Source organism: Triturus cristatus, chromosome 11, assembly GCF_964204655.1.
Source record: "Triturus cristatus chromosome 11, aTriCri1.1, whole genome shotgun sequence".
NCBI classification, from domain to species: domain Eukaryota; kingdom Metazoa; phylum Chordata; class Amphibia; order Caudata; family Salamandridae; genus Triturus; species Triturus cristatus.
This window is the reverse complement of record NC_140594.1, coordinates 733,427,477-733,445,480: the sequence shown is the minus strand read 5'-3', so window position 1 is coordinate 733,445,480 and position 18,004 is coordinate 733,427,477. Positions and strand designations below refer to the sequence as shown.

The following is an 18,004-nucleotide window of genomic DNA, read 5'->3' as shown; positions in this document are numbered from 1 at the left end:
TTTCTTCCAGTTAAGATTTCTGCAATGTTTTTATTAATGATGTCGAAACTAGCTAGAATATCAGCATTATCCTTTTCGGGTTCGAGACAGCATTCCACCTCATCTATACAAGCAGACACAATGGTACATAGTAAATGTTCCTCATTTTGCCTACCCCATTTAATTCTAGGGCCGTTGGGTCTATGTGGAACTACATCTGTCACTACACCATGTAACGCCTTTTCTTTATCCCCCCCCAAGGAGAGATACATTGTTAGACAGTTATGATCGCTTAGGGCTGGGTCTACTATTACGGGTAAGGAACACAAAGCTGTAATACTGGAGGAGACAATGAGGTAGTCGATAACCGTGGCACAATTCCTACCAATAAAGGTCGGTACCGAATTGCCCTCACTGTCTACGCCAGGTAACATAATGCATAAATCCATTTTAAGCATAAGAGTGTTTAGGGATTCCCCATAAACCGAATGTAAAAAATGGGTCTGATCTTCCCCCACCTCATCCCCATGCCCACACACCCTTTTGCCAACAAATGGGCACATGTGAATGTTGAAATCTCCGCCCCACAAAATATCAAAAGACACATCACTGCGCCCATATAACCTTACCACCTCCGCTTCAAGTTCATCAACCATATCTGTTTTTGAGTGGTTAAAGACATTGTTGTAGTGGTTTATAACTAAAACATTTCGCCCATTCCTGTGTTGTAACCACAACAACTGAGAGTGCAGACCGACGGTCCGGTGGATTTTTACTCGAACCGGTAACCTCACAGAGAGCAATATCACCATTCCACCACTGGCTCTCCCCATGTTGGATGGCTGAGCATGGCAATTATAGGCAACATACCCATCAAGATAGACATCTTCGGCCGCCCAAGTCTCCTGGAGACACAAGATGTCAAATTGGGTTATAAATTCTAACCATCCTAGACGATCTATCTTGTTATTCCACCCAGCAATATTCCAACTCGCCATCTTATATCCCCGTTCTGTTAGACTAACAGCCTCAATAGATGGTGGGGGTAAGGTGTGGACATGGGTTACTTCCCCTGGCACGGGGTCTTCAGATAGTCAGGTCGGACTTGTACTTCCATTGGCCGGGGTAGGAGTATCTGAGTTACAGTGAAGCTGCCCAGAATTACGTGTATTACCCCCAGAGCTACAAGTAGCATTGTACCCATTGGGTGGGTTAATATCAGTTGAGCCTTTTTCCCCCGTGCCTACACCCGTGTCTCCCCCTGTGTCTCCACAGGATTCCTTATCCCCCTCCCCTGTGGCTCGATGGCATCAGTCACAGTCTTCCAGGCCACTAAACACGTCAAACCTGTTGGTGGTATCTAGGGGTGTAAAAGGTTTGAGATGATCCATTCTCCTGTGTGTTAGGGAGTTGTACCTTGGGCCTATAGTATTCCACCCATACAGATCTACAGCTATAGGTGGTTGCTTGTCGTTAAATATAGGGCCGTTATTGTAGACAGGTGGACGATATGGGTTTGAGAGCATTTGCCTCAATAACGGGGGCGGGGGGGCTCGCTGTGATTGATGATTAGGTGGGAACACCACTGAGCGAGGATAAAAATATGTTAGGGGACGGGGGGTAATAGATTTACTACCATGGTCAGACGGCCAGTTAAGTATAAAATGGACGGCATTCTGATCTCTAAAATTAATGACCACTATGTCTCCCTCAATATCTTTAGGTCTTCCTCCCAGCCAAGGAAGGCGGCGGACATGGACAATTTCTCCATTGATATTATTTGCAATAGGTCTGTGTAGACTTAACCAATGCGATATTTTATTTTTCAACTGGGCAAAGCCCTCCAGTTTGTTCTTCTCCAGCTCTGGTACCCCAGTAAGGACTACTACAAAGGGTACAGCTTCTGGTGGAAGTTCTGGAAGGGGGCCCTTGTTATAATTACCTCGAGCCGGCCGCTCGTTTCCTCTCTCTCTATTTTTATTCCCTGGGGCTTGACCAAGATTATTCCGCTGTCCATTAGACGTTACAGCCAGGGACAATGTGGGTTTACTGTTAGGTCCAACAGGGTTACTCCCTGATGTACTTCCACTCATATTATTTGAGGATTGAGGCAGAATGGTAGTCTGAACAGGGGTAGGTATAGTAGTTATAGCAAAAATACCTGATGAAGAGGGTAAAATTGGGGTTTGTATAGGGGGATTAGGCAACACTTTATTAGTCACTATCTTGGTTCCCAGTTCATGTTCTATCTTCCCAAGTCTGTCTTCTAATTTACTAAGTCTATCTACGATAGCCAGAGTATAGGTCCTCATTATAGACTCTATGCTATCGATCAAGGCCCTGTTTGAAGGTTCCTGTAACGTCACCACCGTGGGGGGGCTGTCGGCGGTGGAGATGACAGGGTCGGTAAGGGGAGTTACACATGGATGCGTAGGTGATTTAACTATCCTTCCTTTATCTGTTACTTTAACCCGTCCTCCCCTAGTACTGTCGTCCTTTTTAATGCCAAAGTCTGCATGATTAATTTTCCTCTTTGGAAGGTCAGATTTTTTACGCCTTTTTGTCGGAGGAGGGCCATAGATTTTAACTGGCGTGACTTTTTTTGCCCTACTTTTGTTTGTTTAGGGATAGGGGTAATTTGTGCTTTGGTTATAACAATAGATTTGGTTGTACTGGGAGTGGTAACAATGGTTGACAATTTACTAGTAGTGCCTAAGGGTTCAAATTCGCTCGTAGGTGTTCCCTCTCTAAATATTAGAGGGATGCTGTCCTGCGAGGGGGTGCAGATATTTTCAGTAAGAGTTCCGTCCCCCGTAGAGCTAATTAACACTGGTGACACCGGGAATGGTCTATTCTTTCGGCTTTCAACCGACCGCCGTCGCTCAGCCCGAAGTTCTTCAAGGGTGGGGGTAGTTGGAGAATCCAAGAGAGTTTTCTTAAAGTAATTATCTAATTTCCCATTTATCAAACTCACCGGCTTCTCAGGGCCAGGCAACTCCGGGGTTAGTATTTTGATTGACATAATGATTGGTAATATAATGTACCCCCCAAGCACTTACACAATAGTCCTAGGCTGTTCAGTAATCGACCAGGGATTCTGGCCCAGTCCAGTCTCTGTGGGTCTCAGAGGGTCCGCCCTTAGTCCGGGCTTTGTCCCGGGTGATGTCCCGCACACGCGTCCCGCTGACGCGTAATGACTTCAGGTCTTATGCTGACTGTGGATAGAGGGGGCGGAGTCACGGGAAGAGGCGGCAGGTGTGCTCGATGGGACACGCACAGCCTGCTGGGCCTCGCAGTCCCGTCTTCCTGCACAGCAGCTCCCCACTCAATTTCCAATGCCCAACGGGGCTCCTTGCACACAGGTTCAAAGATGCCAATGCCCAACGGGGCTCCAGAAGACAGCAGGCAAAACGGATCAAAGACTCCTCTGCGAGCGGCTCCCGCGAAGCGGGGGCCGCGAGGGGTTATCAGTGGTCAGCAGGTCAGCAGGGGGCGGAGTCACGGGTCAGCAGGGGGCGGAGTCACGGGTCAGCAGGGGGCGGAGTCACGGGAAGAGGCGGCAGGTGTGCTCGATGGGACACGCACAGCCTGCTGGGCCTCGCAGTCCCGTCTTCCTGCACAGCAGCTCCCCACTCAATTTCCAATGCCCAACGGGGCTCCTTGCACACAGGTTCAAAGATGCCAATGCCCAACGGGGCTCCAGAAGACAGCAGGCAAAACGGATCAAAGACTCCTCTGCGACACTTAGACACTTAGACACTTATTTCTTAGCACTTTAAGGCACTATAAGACACTTGCGCTCCTGTATTTTAAAACAAATTAATCCCCTATAGTAGGGTGTGGAGCTGCCTGGGAGGATTCTCTTCCTTTCTGGCTCGCTGTGCTTCTCTGCCTGGATATGGTTCCTGGCTCCGCCTCACTTCGATCAGTTCGATCAATTTGTTTTAAAATACAGGAGCGCTACGGGAGGCGGCAACTCGGCCGCCTACCCCCTTTGAGGCCTTTCTCTCCCGCACCTCGACCATGCGTGGAGCTATCTCCTTCATCTATAGCTACCTCCTTGCCACTGCTGCCACACCTAGGCCACGATATATGGGTCACTGGGAGGATCTCCTTGGTCGTGGCATCACGGACGAGGAGTGGTCCCACCTATGGCGCGATTTGGCCAGACACAATCGTTCGTTGGAGCTGCGGGAGGCGCATGTTAAAACCATGATGGACTAGTATCTCCCCCCTGCCAATCTCCATCGCATCTTCCCAAACACCTCGGATAGATGTTGGAGAGGCTGTGGGTTGCTGGGGGACTTCCGCCATATCTGGTGGGACTGCCCGATTTTCCGCTCTTATTGGGAAGAGATCCTGGCCCATATTAAAGACATCCTGGGGTACCCTATCGTGGACTCCTTGGAACAAGTACTGTTGGGCCTTAGAGACCCGCTTCTAGAGCATCAGACCCGAGCGGACAAAAAAATCTTTTGGCTCTGTACTGGGGCGGCTAAAATTACTTTGGCAGCGGCCTGGAAAAAGAGGGAGGCCCCAGCGATCTCTCTCTGGCATGCGAGGTTGTGGAAGTTGTTGAGCATGGAGCGAATGGCGGACGTATTTTTGGGGGACTTTAAGAACTTTGTTTTCCGCTGGGGGCCCTTAGTGCGCTTCCTCTCTCGGGGGCTACCAGCTGCAGTGTGCTCACCGTCGATTAGAGCCCTACATCTATTTCAAGTGTGAATACCGCAGGAAGCTAGCAACGGTATGTGTGAGTGCGTGCTTCCACCACTGGAGGGTGGGGGGGGGGGGGGGTTTCCCTGGTTGTTTTTTCTTTGGTTTGAATGATTATTGTGACAGCCCGGAATCTGTGAGGGACGGGTCCGAGATACGGAACTTGGATGAGCCGGCCCTGGAGGTCCACCTGTAGGTGTACATGTTAGTAGGGCGGACTTTGCCCACCCGTAATGCACCCGATCCGGCGAACTGGCCTCGGCCACTCATATCCTCTTTAGCGCGACTACCCTGCTGGGCCGGACAACAGGACCTTTGCTAGTCATAGCAGCCCCCCTCATCTTATGCAACTCCCCTGCGTCGGAATTATGGCGGAATTGTCGCATGTCTTCTTCTTTCTTTGGTTATTTTTGTTTGTGTCTGTGGTTTAATTACAATAAAAACAATTTTGACAAAAAAAAATACAGGAGCGCGAGTGGCCCACTTAGGGAAAATAATTGTACTTTGCCTAGGGACTCAATATCCCAGCATGCATTCCAACAGGAAGTTGTACTAAACCAGCATGCACTCCAACAGGAAGTTGCACTAAGCCAATCAATTTAAAGGCACTGAGCCAATAGGAAAGTACTCACTGCGCTCCATGTGTACATATTGCCCTGGAAGAAGAGGTCTTTACCTCGAAACGCGTCGGCATGAGTGAGAGAATTCGGGAGTGCTGGAGGAGGTTGAAGAGATGCAAGCTGTCGTGTGCCTCCCTAAGATCTGGACGCTTTGGAGAGGAATATATATATATTAGGCCACAATCAGAGTCCATTCAATCTGACAGAACTTTCCAAGACCTCCTTAACTGATTTTTGGAATCCCAGGGGTAAAACTATTTTTAAAATGTGCGAATCAGTCTGTGCATGGGCAAATCTGTTTCACAAACCATGGCAAGGTAAGGGTCCCCTTCATAAAGAGGTTTTCATATTTTACTTTTTAAATGAGGAAATAGGAATTTCAACCTAAGTAGGCTGTGCCCTCTTCCTGATCAGATGAGTTGTGCTCCATTTGCCCCCACATGGCTTGTTATAAATTGTGGCTACAGCTTAGGCCGTCTCCATCCTCCGGCCAAGAGAACTGCCACACTGTCTTAAAGAGATCGCTTTTTATGGATGCAAAATGGCTTTTTACCTAGGCGTTCCTGGGAGCTTTGCAGATGACATATTCCTATGTTAATTGCTTTTCTTGCACCCAAGGCAAATAGTTTTCATTCAGCATGATTTCTCCTCACCCAAAACAGCCATTTGTTTGATTACAAGATTCTAACACTCCATTCTAAGGTTGTTTGTATCATTTTGCATGCTTCTCCTATATCAGGCCATCTTGCTTTGAGTCATAGGACAGGAAGAGAAGGGTTTTGTTTGTTCCAAACTAACATGGTAACATATGCACTCCCAGTCAACTAACTTTTTCCGAACCATAATGGCTGTGGTATTCCCTGTGTCACTTCCTGCTTTTCTCATATTCAACTTCCTGTGCTTATCTATTTAAAGAGCCTGAATCTGCCATTTCATGCGTTGCAACAGCTCTGGTGCTGGGTTACTCTCTTTTGGTTATTTGCACCTGAAATCCGCCCCATTACCTGCACTAGCGCTCCATTATGTGGAACCCTTATCCATCTCATGGAACCTTGCTTCAACAAGATTTGTTCCTTCTCTACAGCCTGTCCAGAGTTTGAGAGTGTGGGTTCTTCTACTATTCTCTAGTTGGATTCGCCTGCCAGCCTAGAATTTTTTATGCCACTTGACATTTTCATCTATTTAGTGGCCCTTCAGAGAGACGTCTGTTGCTTTCTTGTTTTATTTGGAAGTGTTAAGAATCATAGTGGCTATAAGAAGCAGCTACCCTTATCTCGGACAAACTGAGCGAAAGAAGCAGATGAGACAGTCACCTCCAGCACTTGACACTGCCACATGAAATTGTTTTGCAGAAGCAGATTCTTGAGCCAGTTGAACCGATTAATTAATCACCAAAGGCAGACAGTTCATGGATATTGTATCTCAATCTTGAATCGTCAAGAAAATAGGCAATTTGCATCCTTTTGGAGTAAACACACAGAACTGGGAACTGCAAAGTGACCAACAAAACAAAAAATGACTGAGCTAATCAGAGGTCAGATCAAAATTCTTGATTAGTGACCCTTTTTAAGTATCCGACCGACAAGGTATCCACACATTTTGCTTTTCAACTTTATAGAAAAACTACTGAACATATTTACACCAGAGCAAGCAAAGGGACAAAGGTGGACCAAATTCCATCTCTAATTGTTTGGTTTGTTAACAATGTTAAGTATTTAATTGCCAAGAGGCCCTTACATTTTGTTTTACAAATTTCTGAAAGTACTATTTAGCAAATTTACACCAAAGGGTCAAAGATGGAACAAATTCTATCCATTCCAAGTATGGTGTAGGTCTACCAAGCAGATTTTGCTGCAGCAGACTGCCAAAATTCCTTTGGCATGTGAAATTCAACTTTTAGGACGATCTACTTAAACTTACCGCAGTCTGTCCTGATCAATCCACACAAAAACTTCAAACATCAAATATGCTTGCATGTATTATTTTAGAACGGTCTGTGTAAATTTGTCAAAATGGGGGAAAGTTTTTTGTGATCAAAGCAGGTTGTTTTGCTTTCCATACATTCAATTTAGTGTAAACTAATGTTTTAAAAAGCATTAGGATTTTTTGTTTGCTTTAATTTCATAGTCAAATGTTTTTGAATGACCACACTTCTCCCTGGTAGCAGTCACCACAAGAGTCTAACAAACAGTTCTACTTCATAGGAAAGATTGCTGTTGGAAGTACTGTTCCTGCTGATCTCATGCAGCCACCCAAAAGCCATTAAAGGACATTTGTCTTTTTCATAGTGTCCATCAAGATCAGCTCACTGTACTTGCACTTATGCACTGTCACCTAATTGACAGTTAAAGTCACTCTGACAGCAACTCTTTGAGGACAAATGGTAATGCTTTGGGTGGTACATCCTTTCCTAGTTCTGGAACAAACTAATATTTCATCTAATGTACACACTTTAAAAAAATGCAGATGAATTAAACCCTAATGAATCAGTATTCACTAAATTGAGGCTGCACAGGATATACGAGGAGTACGCAATAGTGTGTCTGCTTGGACAGATTCAACAAAAGGTTCAGGTATGGAGTTTGACCTTCCACTCTTAAACTAAACAGCTTCTTAGTTTTTGCTCACAGGAGAGAAGGCATCAGTTTTAGCTATAAAATCTTTCACTGGACAATAAAAACCTGGCGTGGACTTATGCCTGGTTAAAATCTTTGAAACAAGCAGTTTGTAAGCTATTAAAAAAAGTGGAAACAAAAGACTTGGGGTCAAAGGGATTTAGAGAGCAACAATAATTGCCCACCCTATTTGAAGCGACTGAAGGAGTATACGTGCAAATTAGGAAGGAAGGGACAGACACACAGACAAAGACACAAGCCACCTCCACCCCCGCACCCTAAAATCGGTTTACAACTTTGCAGTTTATTGAAACAGCAGTGAAAATAAACATAAGGAAATAAACATGTTAGTACTGGAACAAACCTGCCACGATAATCCTCTCTGGAACTTGCATAATAGCACCAGAATTTGGAATCCCACCTTGCATATTCTGGTCAAGGTTTGCATTTGTCGGTGCAACTTTTAATTTCTCTGGGACTCTCATTCGTTGACTTATGCCATGTGTGTAATCTATTTCATACTGAATGCGATTCATTTCTGCCATCTCTCCTGTAGGAGAAGGGAATGCTGCCACGCTCATTCTGATGAAATAAGAATAAAAAAGCATAGTTAGGAAAATAATTTCAATAAATGTAAAAAAATACAACTAGGGAACATTTCCACACAGAAAGCCAGGAAAATTAGGGAATTATTTTATTTAAAAAAAAAAAAAAAGATATTGCTTATGTCCCAAAATACATTTTTCAATGGATGGCCCTTGTTAAAGGCTACACACCATCTAACAAATTTGCACTTACTTGCAGGACTCTCGCAAGCAAGGGATTTTGGCATTTACCTTTTCTTCCCTTACAAACATCATTTAACAAGACCAACACAGTGATTGAAACCAACAATTTTACAATTGCTTTCCCTTTAGCACACACTTAATCGGGGAAAATGTATCTAACTTAATAGCAGCCATGAAATATCAGTAGTTACGTAATATTACCATGGTTCAAAACTACCTGTTTTGGAAGGCAATGTTCCCAAAAAAGAACAACACTTTTTCACTACGATTTTCCATTTAGGAGCCTATGGTCATGTGATGGTTTGCCACCATCGGACGCAGCCGACCAACTCAAAAAGGCCGCCACCGAGAAACCCGGAAGTGCGGTTGACGGTCTAGTGAATGAAAGCTGGGTGGACGCGGCCGTTGAAGAGGACAGGTGGCGTCCGAGAGAGTCGTCAGATGTTGCTGAGTGGATTGCGGGAGAGGAGGACGCCGTGCAACCCGAAGGAGAGGACGAACGGAGAGCGAGGAGCGCAGATCCAAAGGAGGAAGACGTCGGCTTCACCAGTTGAGGACGGACCACACGGGACCCATACACCGGTCGGGTGGAAGCAAAGAAAGAGCACGACTGCTCAAGTAGCACTGCCCTCGGGACCACTGTTTTCCCCAATGGCGAGGAGGCTGGGTCTCCCATCACCACGGCCCAGGAGGGTCGTGGGAGATGGCAAGTGCCGGGTGCATGTTCTGGGCTGGTTAAGGGGCTGTGGGCACGCCTAAAGGGAAACCAGTGAGAGAGCACTATTGTTCCCTGAGCACTAAACACGCCACACATTCGGCTCTGGTGACGGTGCACGTTTTTCCCCTTCCCCTACGTTTTAGGTCTGTGGCAGAAAACAGTAGCCTGAGCCCTATTGTCTTTGTTTTTTTTTTGCTTTCTGGGTCAATGCTTGCCTGACTGTGAGGAGGAACCTGGGACCAGGGGAACCAAAGAAGCTCTCAGTTGTGGACCCTACAAAAAGTGACAAACCAGTTGTTCCCTCTGTTCGCATACTAGAAGACCTCTTGCCTTATGTGACATTAACATACTGCGAGTAATAAAAAAAGAAGAGTAAACCGCTTTTAGTGTTGTAGTAGTTTCCACTAAAGGGGGCGGGCAAGGAAATAGTCCCGGAGGCCCCAAACACAGGTCAGTGCTCTCTACATAATTAGTTCCTTTGCTGGCATACACACATTTTATTTTACTTTACAAAAAGTGTCCACGAATCAGTGAAAACTGCAACTAAAGCACTTCTTAATTTGAGGCAGGGCTTGCAGAAGGGGGACACAAGCACTAATTGTTAGGGAATAGGACTGATTTCATTACAAGAACAGAGGCTACATTATGCATTATTCCTTTAATGCAGTCCAAGCAGCTGCTTACATCACAATATTAAAAGATTCCAGAATAGAACAATAGCAACACATGAAAGGCATGAGCCATCAACAATCTGCCTCTTTTAAATGCGGCTCCAAGCAGATAAGTTCATTTTCCTTCATTACCATTATTCATTTTTATCTCTATTTTGAAGTTCCTTGTGTGTGGCTTAACCCTACCCCCCTTCCTACTGCCTCTATACCGATCTCCAGTTTACGGAGATCTCCCTACACCCCCTTCCCTAGTCCCATCCTTGCATGACTGACCAGATTAACCTGCCTTTTCTTTGAGCTTATGTACTATTTCTAATGTTTGAATATATTTAAAGATTTTTAGATGTTGAATCGAAACTTAATATTTAGTTTTTTGTGTAAACGATTATTCTTCTATTTCATCCTTGTTCTACTTCCTCATGCCATAATTAGCTTACCTAATGTCTTTGTTTAACTCCCGTTTTTCACCGCTTTCCACCGATGCAGGCCGAGCACTCCAACGCGGCTCTGCATCGCTACCTTTTACTATTTCGGATTTCATCCGCAAGTAGTTATTATTTTACAAACGTATTCATTAAAAAAAAGGGTTTTAGCAGGAAATCCTCATTTAAATGGCCTTTTCAACATTCTAAAACAAAATTAATTATAATAAGGAAGGAATTATTCTCTTGACATTCCTTCATCTATAAACCTTGTCACGATTATTAAGGGAAATGCTCACTAATTATCTTTCATTAAAGGGCTTTACCACTTTTTACAAGTTAACATTTTCTATATACCATGTCTGACTCTTACTCAGACAAGGCTTCTGCCTCTACTCCTAATATAGACAACAAAGCCCTGCAAAAAATACTTCATGAGGAATTGAGGTCCTGCATGTTTGAGACCTTAAGTCAGATCATGTCCTCTAAAAGGTCACTCACTGATGAGGACGAAATCTCAGAAATTCCAAACCCCTACTCTGACAAGATCACTGAATTAAGGGGTAAAAGACTAAAGAAAAGTAAAAACATTGATAAGAGCAATATAGGAGGTCCAAGCACCTCATCAATTCAGGGAGGTTTTAGCACCTCAACTTCTAATGGAGGTCCTCACACCTCGAACTCCCAAGGTGTCCCTAGCGGCATGACTTATCTGGGTGTTCTTAGCGGCACAAAACATCTGGGTGTCCCTAGCGGCACAAAAAATCATAATGCTCTTTACAATATGGGAGATAACGAATCTAATGCTATAGAATCCTCAGACACACCTGATGAGTATGTCCTTGATCTTGATGAAGATGATCAAGAATTTTACAATCCATAAGAGGAACTCCCATCATCCTCTAAGGACATAATCCTTGAGCCCTTAGGGGAAGAAATGTTTTACCCATTAAATCTGAAACACCCAAGAAGTTCTGAGTGGTTCCCTCAGGACCACGTCACAAAATTCATTAAAAAATGGATAAGAAACCTCTTAGAAAGGGACACTCGGAACATCCTCAGAAATTAATGCTCTAGACCTTCTACTGAGGATAAAAGCTGCTATACCCCCAATGTGGACCCTGAACTCATTAAATTCCTGTTCAAACTTGGACGTGATCCAAGAAAAGGGATGGAAAAATCCCTGAAAGGGTGCCAAGACCGCCTTCTCGACGTACTGGGACCATTAGCCAGAATCCTAGATTCCGCAGAAGACAACCACATCAATGGCATCCCTCTCAACACCAATCTCATCAGGGGATGGAGCCAGAGAGCATCAATTCTACTGGGTAATGCCAACGCTAGCATTAATGCAGAAAGACAGAGTCATTCTGACTAAAATAAATCCAAACCTAACTGACATGGCGGATAAAAAACCCTTGCAAAACCCAAAAGGTTTACTTTTTGGAGAAGACCTCATTAAATCCTTGAGTAAATACGTCTCCACTTTCACCGCCCTGGACAATGCACAGCAAAATATGCGCAGAGTTTTCAATCCTAACCTTTTTGGGTGGGCCAGAAGACGGGGCCTCTCTACCGGCCGCTTCAATCAACGGCCATTTCCAAGATTCTGTGGTTTCGGAAGAGGGTATCAGCAGTACAATGTGCCTCAATTTTAGCCCTAGAGAATTCGAGGCCAACGCATCAGAGGATTTAGATCCCGTGGAACCTTAATCTCAAACAACCCTGCAAGTGAGACCTCTCTCCCGTCTCCCTTCTCCCCCCCAAAAAGTGGGTGGCAGACTCAAATACTTCCTTCTTAATTGGAGATTGATCACTCAAGATCCTTGGTTCTTCAACACTGTCAATGGGTTTATGATGGATTTGACTCGCATACCTTTGCAAACTTCTTTCCGGAGAGACATGCCTCTCTCTCCAGAGCAACAAAAAATAATAGAGGAGGAGATCTCCTCTATGCTTCAGAAAGGAGCCATAATAGAGGTCCCATTAGAAACTTTAAGATTTATAAGCACACTCTTTCTTGTAAAAAAGAAAGACTAAGGTTGGAGACCTGTCAAACTTTAGAGAACTAAACAAATATTTGGTTTACAGACACTTCAAGATGGAGGGCATCCATCTCTTGAGGGATTTACTTCTAGAGGCTAGTCAAACTGGACCTAAAGGATGCTTGCTTCACCATTCCTATGGCCGAATCCCACCAACCCTTTCTTCAATTTGTCTGGAAAAGTCACCTTTACCAATTTCAGGCTCTCCCCTTCGGACTCTCCTCTGCCCTTTGGTGCTTCACCAAGGTCATGAGAGCTGTTGCCTTATCTCTAAGTATAAGGGGCATTCGTTTAATCATTTACTTAGACGACATTCTTATAATGTCTCAAGATCCTTCACAACTAGCCAAAGATCTGAAGACTGTGATGGATCTTCTAGAAAGTTTCGGTTTCATCATAAACAAAGAAAAATCAATTCTGTCCCCTTCCAGATCTCTGGAGTTCCTAGGTTTCACAGTAGACGCATTGAGATGTCTCCTTTTACTACCTTCCAAAAAGACTACCAAAATCAGGAAGGAAATAAGACACGTCCGGAAACAGCAAGACTCCTCTCTGAGAGAGCTACCCAGACTTCTGGGTCTCTTCTCTTCCTCCATCCAAGCCATCTTTCTCGTTCCCCTCAACTATCAGGCCCTTCAAAGGGTAAAGGCTAGAGCCCTAAGATCTGGCCTCTGGTACGGAGATCGGATCTGTCTAGATCAAGAAGCCAAATCGGAACTAGCCTGGTGGCTCGAGAACCTAGACGCGTGGAACAGAAAAGCAATCTTTGGTTCAAAACCAGAGTTTGTTTTAGAATCAGATGCAAGCCTTCATGGCTGGGGAGCTTGCCTTCTCAATCAGAACACTGGTGGTATCTGGTCACAAGAGGAATCATCTCACCACATAAATTATTTAGAACTAACAGCTGGTCTTTACGCCCTCATGAGCTTCAAACACTCTCTCCAAGGGAGGTCAGTCATTCTAAAGATGGACAACATCTCAGCGGTAGCCTATATAAATCGTCAGGGAGGCACCAAATCTGCGGACTTCTCGAATCTAGCAAAGAAACTTTGGATGTTTTGTCTGGAAAACAAGATCGCTCTCAAAGCGGAATACCTTCCGGGGAAATCGAACATCACTGCAGACTGGAACTCAAGATTCCTGTTAGATCACAGCAATTGGAAACTGAATGTTTCCGTGTTCAGTACCCCAAACAAGATCTGGGGCCCTCTAGAGATAGACGTATTTGCAAGCAGACTAACTGGAGAACAACTTCAGCTGGATGCCTGACCCAGGTGCTCCAGCAGTCCACGCCTAACTACAATTTGGAAAGGAGCCAATGTGTACGCATTCCCTCCCTTTGTCATGATTCAGTGTGTTCTCCAGATAGTGAGACAGGATCAGTGCTTCCTTGTCCTAATAACTCCCTTTTGGCCATCCCAAGCATGGTTCCCCACCACTCTAGAACTAGCTTGCAACCCCCTTCTTAATTCCTACCCTAGAGAATCTTCTTGCAGATGTAGACGGAGTAGATCACCCCCTAATTCAGAATGGGAGTTTAACCCTTCTTGCCTGGAGAGTGTCAGGAGATCCAATGAAATCTCAAGGCTTTCGGAAGCAGCTGAAACTCTCCTCGGAGAGTCTTGGGCTCCAGGCACTCACTACAGATATAACAACATATGGAGAATCTGGGTACGTTGGTGCCTGGAAAGGAACCTGGATTCCTTGGAAGCACCTATTGTTGACATAGTTAACTTCCTTGTTAAACAATTTGATAAAGGTCTTAGCTATAGAACTATCAATTGCTATAGATCGGCTATTTCTGCTGGTCATGTTCTGGTCAATGGTAAAACGGTAGGTAAAAATGTCATTGTTTTTAGAGTGATGAAAAGCATTCGTTTAAGAAGACCTCCTAAACCTAAATATGAAAGTCTTTGGTGTGTCAAACTAATCCTTGATCTTTTCAATAACTGGCCTGTTTTAGTGTTAATACTCTCCCCAATAGGAAAAAAACCTTTCCATTAACCTGGCTCCTCTACTATACCTAATCTCATGCAGAAGGGTCTCTGATGTCAAAACCCTAGAGATTACGAATAGATCTTATAACATGTTCGGAGTTAAATTTGAGATTTATAGTAGAACAAAGACTCTGATTAAATCTTTTACCCACGTTTTGATTTATGTCCAAAACTTTGCATCGTGGACTGCATGAGAGAGTATGATCGCAGAATGTTTGCTCTTCGCCCTCAGGATGTTAAACAATTACTTATATCCTTTGTTAAACCTCAATAAGGCATAACCTCGACCTCTATTGCTAGATGGGTTAAGATTGTTATGAGTTTAGCAGGTATTGACTTAAAGAAATGTCAAGCTCACTCCCTTAGAGGTGCTATGGCCAGTAAATCTCTCTGGTCTGGAGTTAAGTTGGACGACATTCTCAAAGCTGCTGACTGGTCCAATGCTAGCACCTTTGCACGTCATTATTGCAAGCCTATTGAACATATGTCTGATGTTGTTTTACAAAGCTACCAACATGCATAATGTAGCCTCCGTTCTTGTAATGAAATTGCGATTCTCATATTCCCATGACTAGAGACTGTACTATAGCCTTATAGCCCGCCGTAGCGGGCTATACCGGCTGTTAAAGGCCCGCTGCAGCGTTAAAGGCCTGAGCCGAAGGCGAGGGACTTTAACAAAGCAGCAGGACTTTAAAAGCCGGTATAGCCCTGCTACGAAGGGCTATAAGGCTATTAGAACATTCTGCCACTAGAGGGCAGAATGTTCTAACAAAACAAAGCCTTCAGGTAGCGCGAGGGGATTGAAATCCCCTCAGGCTCCCTGAAGTCTTTGTTAACACAAAGACACATTGGAATGTTGGCGCTCCGGCCTTATACCAGCAATTATAAACCCGGAGCACTCCATTGTTTTCAATGGAGCTACCAACATTCCAATGTTCTAATCACACTTGAAACAAGCCATGACTTTTCCTGTTCCTGAAAAGATCCAGTGTACTTAATACATGCAAAGATGTAACGCTGTTCTCCTGTGCTTAGGCTAAGGATTAGCATTAATTATACATTCTGAAGGCGTCTGTCGCAATGTTTCACTGAACATATCATGCGCTTATGAAACTATTTGGGGTGTTCACATTATTACTTCATTTCACATCATATGATGAGCATGACTTTCACTGTTTGAAAGCCTATAAAAAGTGAGCTTTCTGGGATGTGTGCTAGTCTTTTCCTTGCTTTCCCCAGAAGCAGACTTCCTGTTGGTCCCCTTGCTGATCCTCTACTTAAGACTTGTCTCTTGATATATATATATATATATAGATGCAGATTTGAATTTATTAACCATTTTACCTTTTGCTTTCTATAATTATTCTTAATTTCAATTAAACCTTCAAGGTTTGTACTTCGAATGTTTTCTTGTGTATGTTTCCTCTATTTGCCTTGGGACCCTGTCTTTTGAGACACACATGATACCGATCCTTCCAATCAGCCCTTTAATAATTTATGAATACAAAACGCCAACAGTTTCAAGAAGTTAAAAGAGATGGAGAGTTGGCAGTATTCATGAAGATTCTGCAAATAATGAATTGGAAAATATTCTCTCACTTGCTATGTGGTGGGCAGCAAATTGCCACATATAATTCGTAGACATAATTTATTCATATAAATCATGGCTTCTGTTAGCTGTGACAACCCCTTGCCTCCAACCCATACTAATCAAGGCAATGCATCCCCTTGTGTAGCCAGTTATAGCAGACGGGGAGGGCAGAGTGTACGAAAAAGATGAGGGAGTATTCGGGAAGGAAGGCTCTACCTCCCTGCTTTCTTCTTCCCTTACTATATTTGGGATGTCAGGCTCCCCAAACTGTACTGAAACCTTAGAACATCATCGCGCCACAGACAACTACCCCAGGTGTTCTTGATCCCAATAAAAAGATATGAATAAAATAACTATGCACAGAAGTACTAGGATCTGGAGCAAAAAAAACAACGTAGGTCCTACATTATGGGAAATCATTGGAACATCTTATTTTAAGTGTTGCTATTTTCTTCAACTTATGTGGAGTGTTAGCTGAGGCAGTTAGTTTGAGTGGAACTTAGGGTTTCCTCTGTCTTGTGTCTTTCCTCAAGGGAGAGGTGTGGCGCAGCTGCCAGGGTGCGGACTCCGGAGCACAGGGCTCTCGGTTCAATCCCCGGCGCTGGCAGCAGCTCACCTCAGCACCATGTGACTCTGGACAATAGCTCACTTAGGGCCCCCTATGGCCCCCATCGCCTTGAGACCCTCAGGGGTGAGTAGTCCGCGCTTTACAAATACCAGATTTAGATTTCTGGTGCATGATTTTCTTAGTGATGAAACAGCTTCTATGGTATAATGATGGTTGGAGATCTAAGAGCTGTGTACATATGAACTGTGTGAAACTGAAACTTCCTATTGACTGAGATATGTCAGCCCCCACCTCCCCCACCCCACCCTCCCAAACCTTGCAGGATCCAGAGAACGTTACGGAACCTACTGTATTGGAGAATGCTAGTACAGGTTTAAGCGAATGTCTCTAACCACTTTTAGATCAGATTTTCAAGATTCTTTGCTCTATTGTAAGTTGTTTCATCGCATTGTACATATCTGTACGGTAGGCATCCTCTTAAGTATTCTGAAAGCTACAAAAGAATGACAGCCACAAGGGAACATGTAAACAGACATTCCACATTCTAACAAACACAACCAGCTTTAAAGTCGCACAAAGCCAAAACTATGCTCCGTAACAGTATAACCTATTCTTAACACCATCATTTTCAGAAACAGAACATGAAAGAAATACTTCCTGTAAACTTATATGCACAATACAAACCCAAAGCCAAATATTTGGCACAATGATGCTCCTTAAAAGAAAAATAGAATCTGCACAAAAACGAATGCTCTCAAGATTGAATGAAATCTTTATCAAGTACACTGCACAGAATACAGCAAGACAACCAGTTATCAGGCTCTGCATGTTTCCCAACAACACAACAAACAATCCATAATTCAGCACTCATAATAACACAGCACTGACAGCCCACCCATGTCCACACCTACACATGAATGCACCAGAGTTGTATTGTAAGCCACCTAATAACTCAACTTGCTCGACAGTGGAAAACTATTCAGCCTTGGGGGAAAAAAGAAAAACTGGTTCATACCTAAAGAAACAGTGTAATACTATGAAAAGTAATCTTGCTGAAGCGGAGTAAAGGGTGAGTAGCTTTGGCAGAATGGTCCAAGTGATTTGTTTGTTAGGAAGTGCTTACTCTGCCAAGATCCACCGCTCTTTCATAGGCCTCAATCAGCTTGCTGCAAAATGACCATATTTCCCTACATGCTATCACGCTTTTAAAACATTGTATTTAGAGTCCTTAATATTTTAAGAATGTCTAATACCCAGTCTTCTACAGTTCCGAA

General features: G+C 44.0%; 1 protein-coding gene across 5 annotated transcripts in view; it reads right to left on the bottom strand.

Moving 5' to 3' along the window:
- Window positions 1-18,004, bottom strand: part of MFF (mitochondrial fission factor) — a 192,009-nt gene that overhangs the window by 132,562 nt on the left and 41,443 nt on the right. For all 5 annotated transcript variants that reach the window (XM_085634381.1, XM_085634384.1, XM_085634385.1 and 2 more), the window contains exon 4: window positions 8,295-8,512. In XM_085634381.1, the coding sequence (XP_085490507.1) occupies window positions 8,295-8,511 (217 nt within the window). In that variant the 5' untranslated portion in view covers window position 8,512. The remainder of the gene's footprint in view (window positions 1-8,294; window positions 8,513-18,004) is intronic.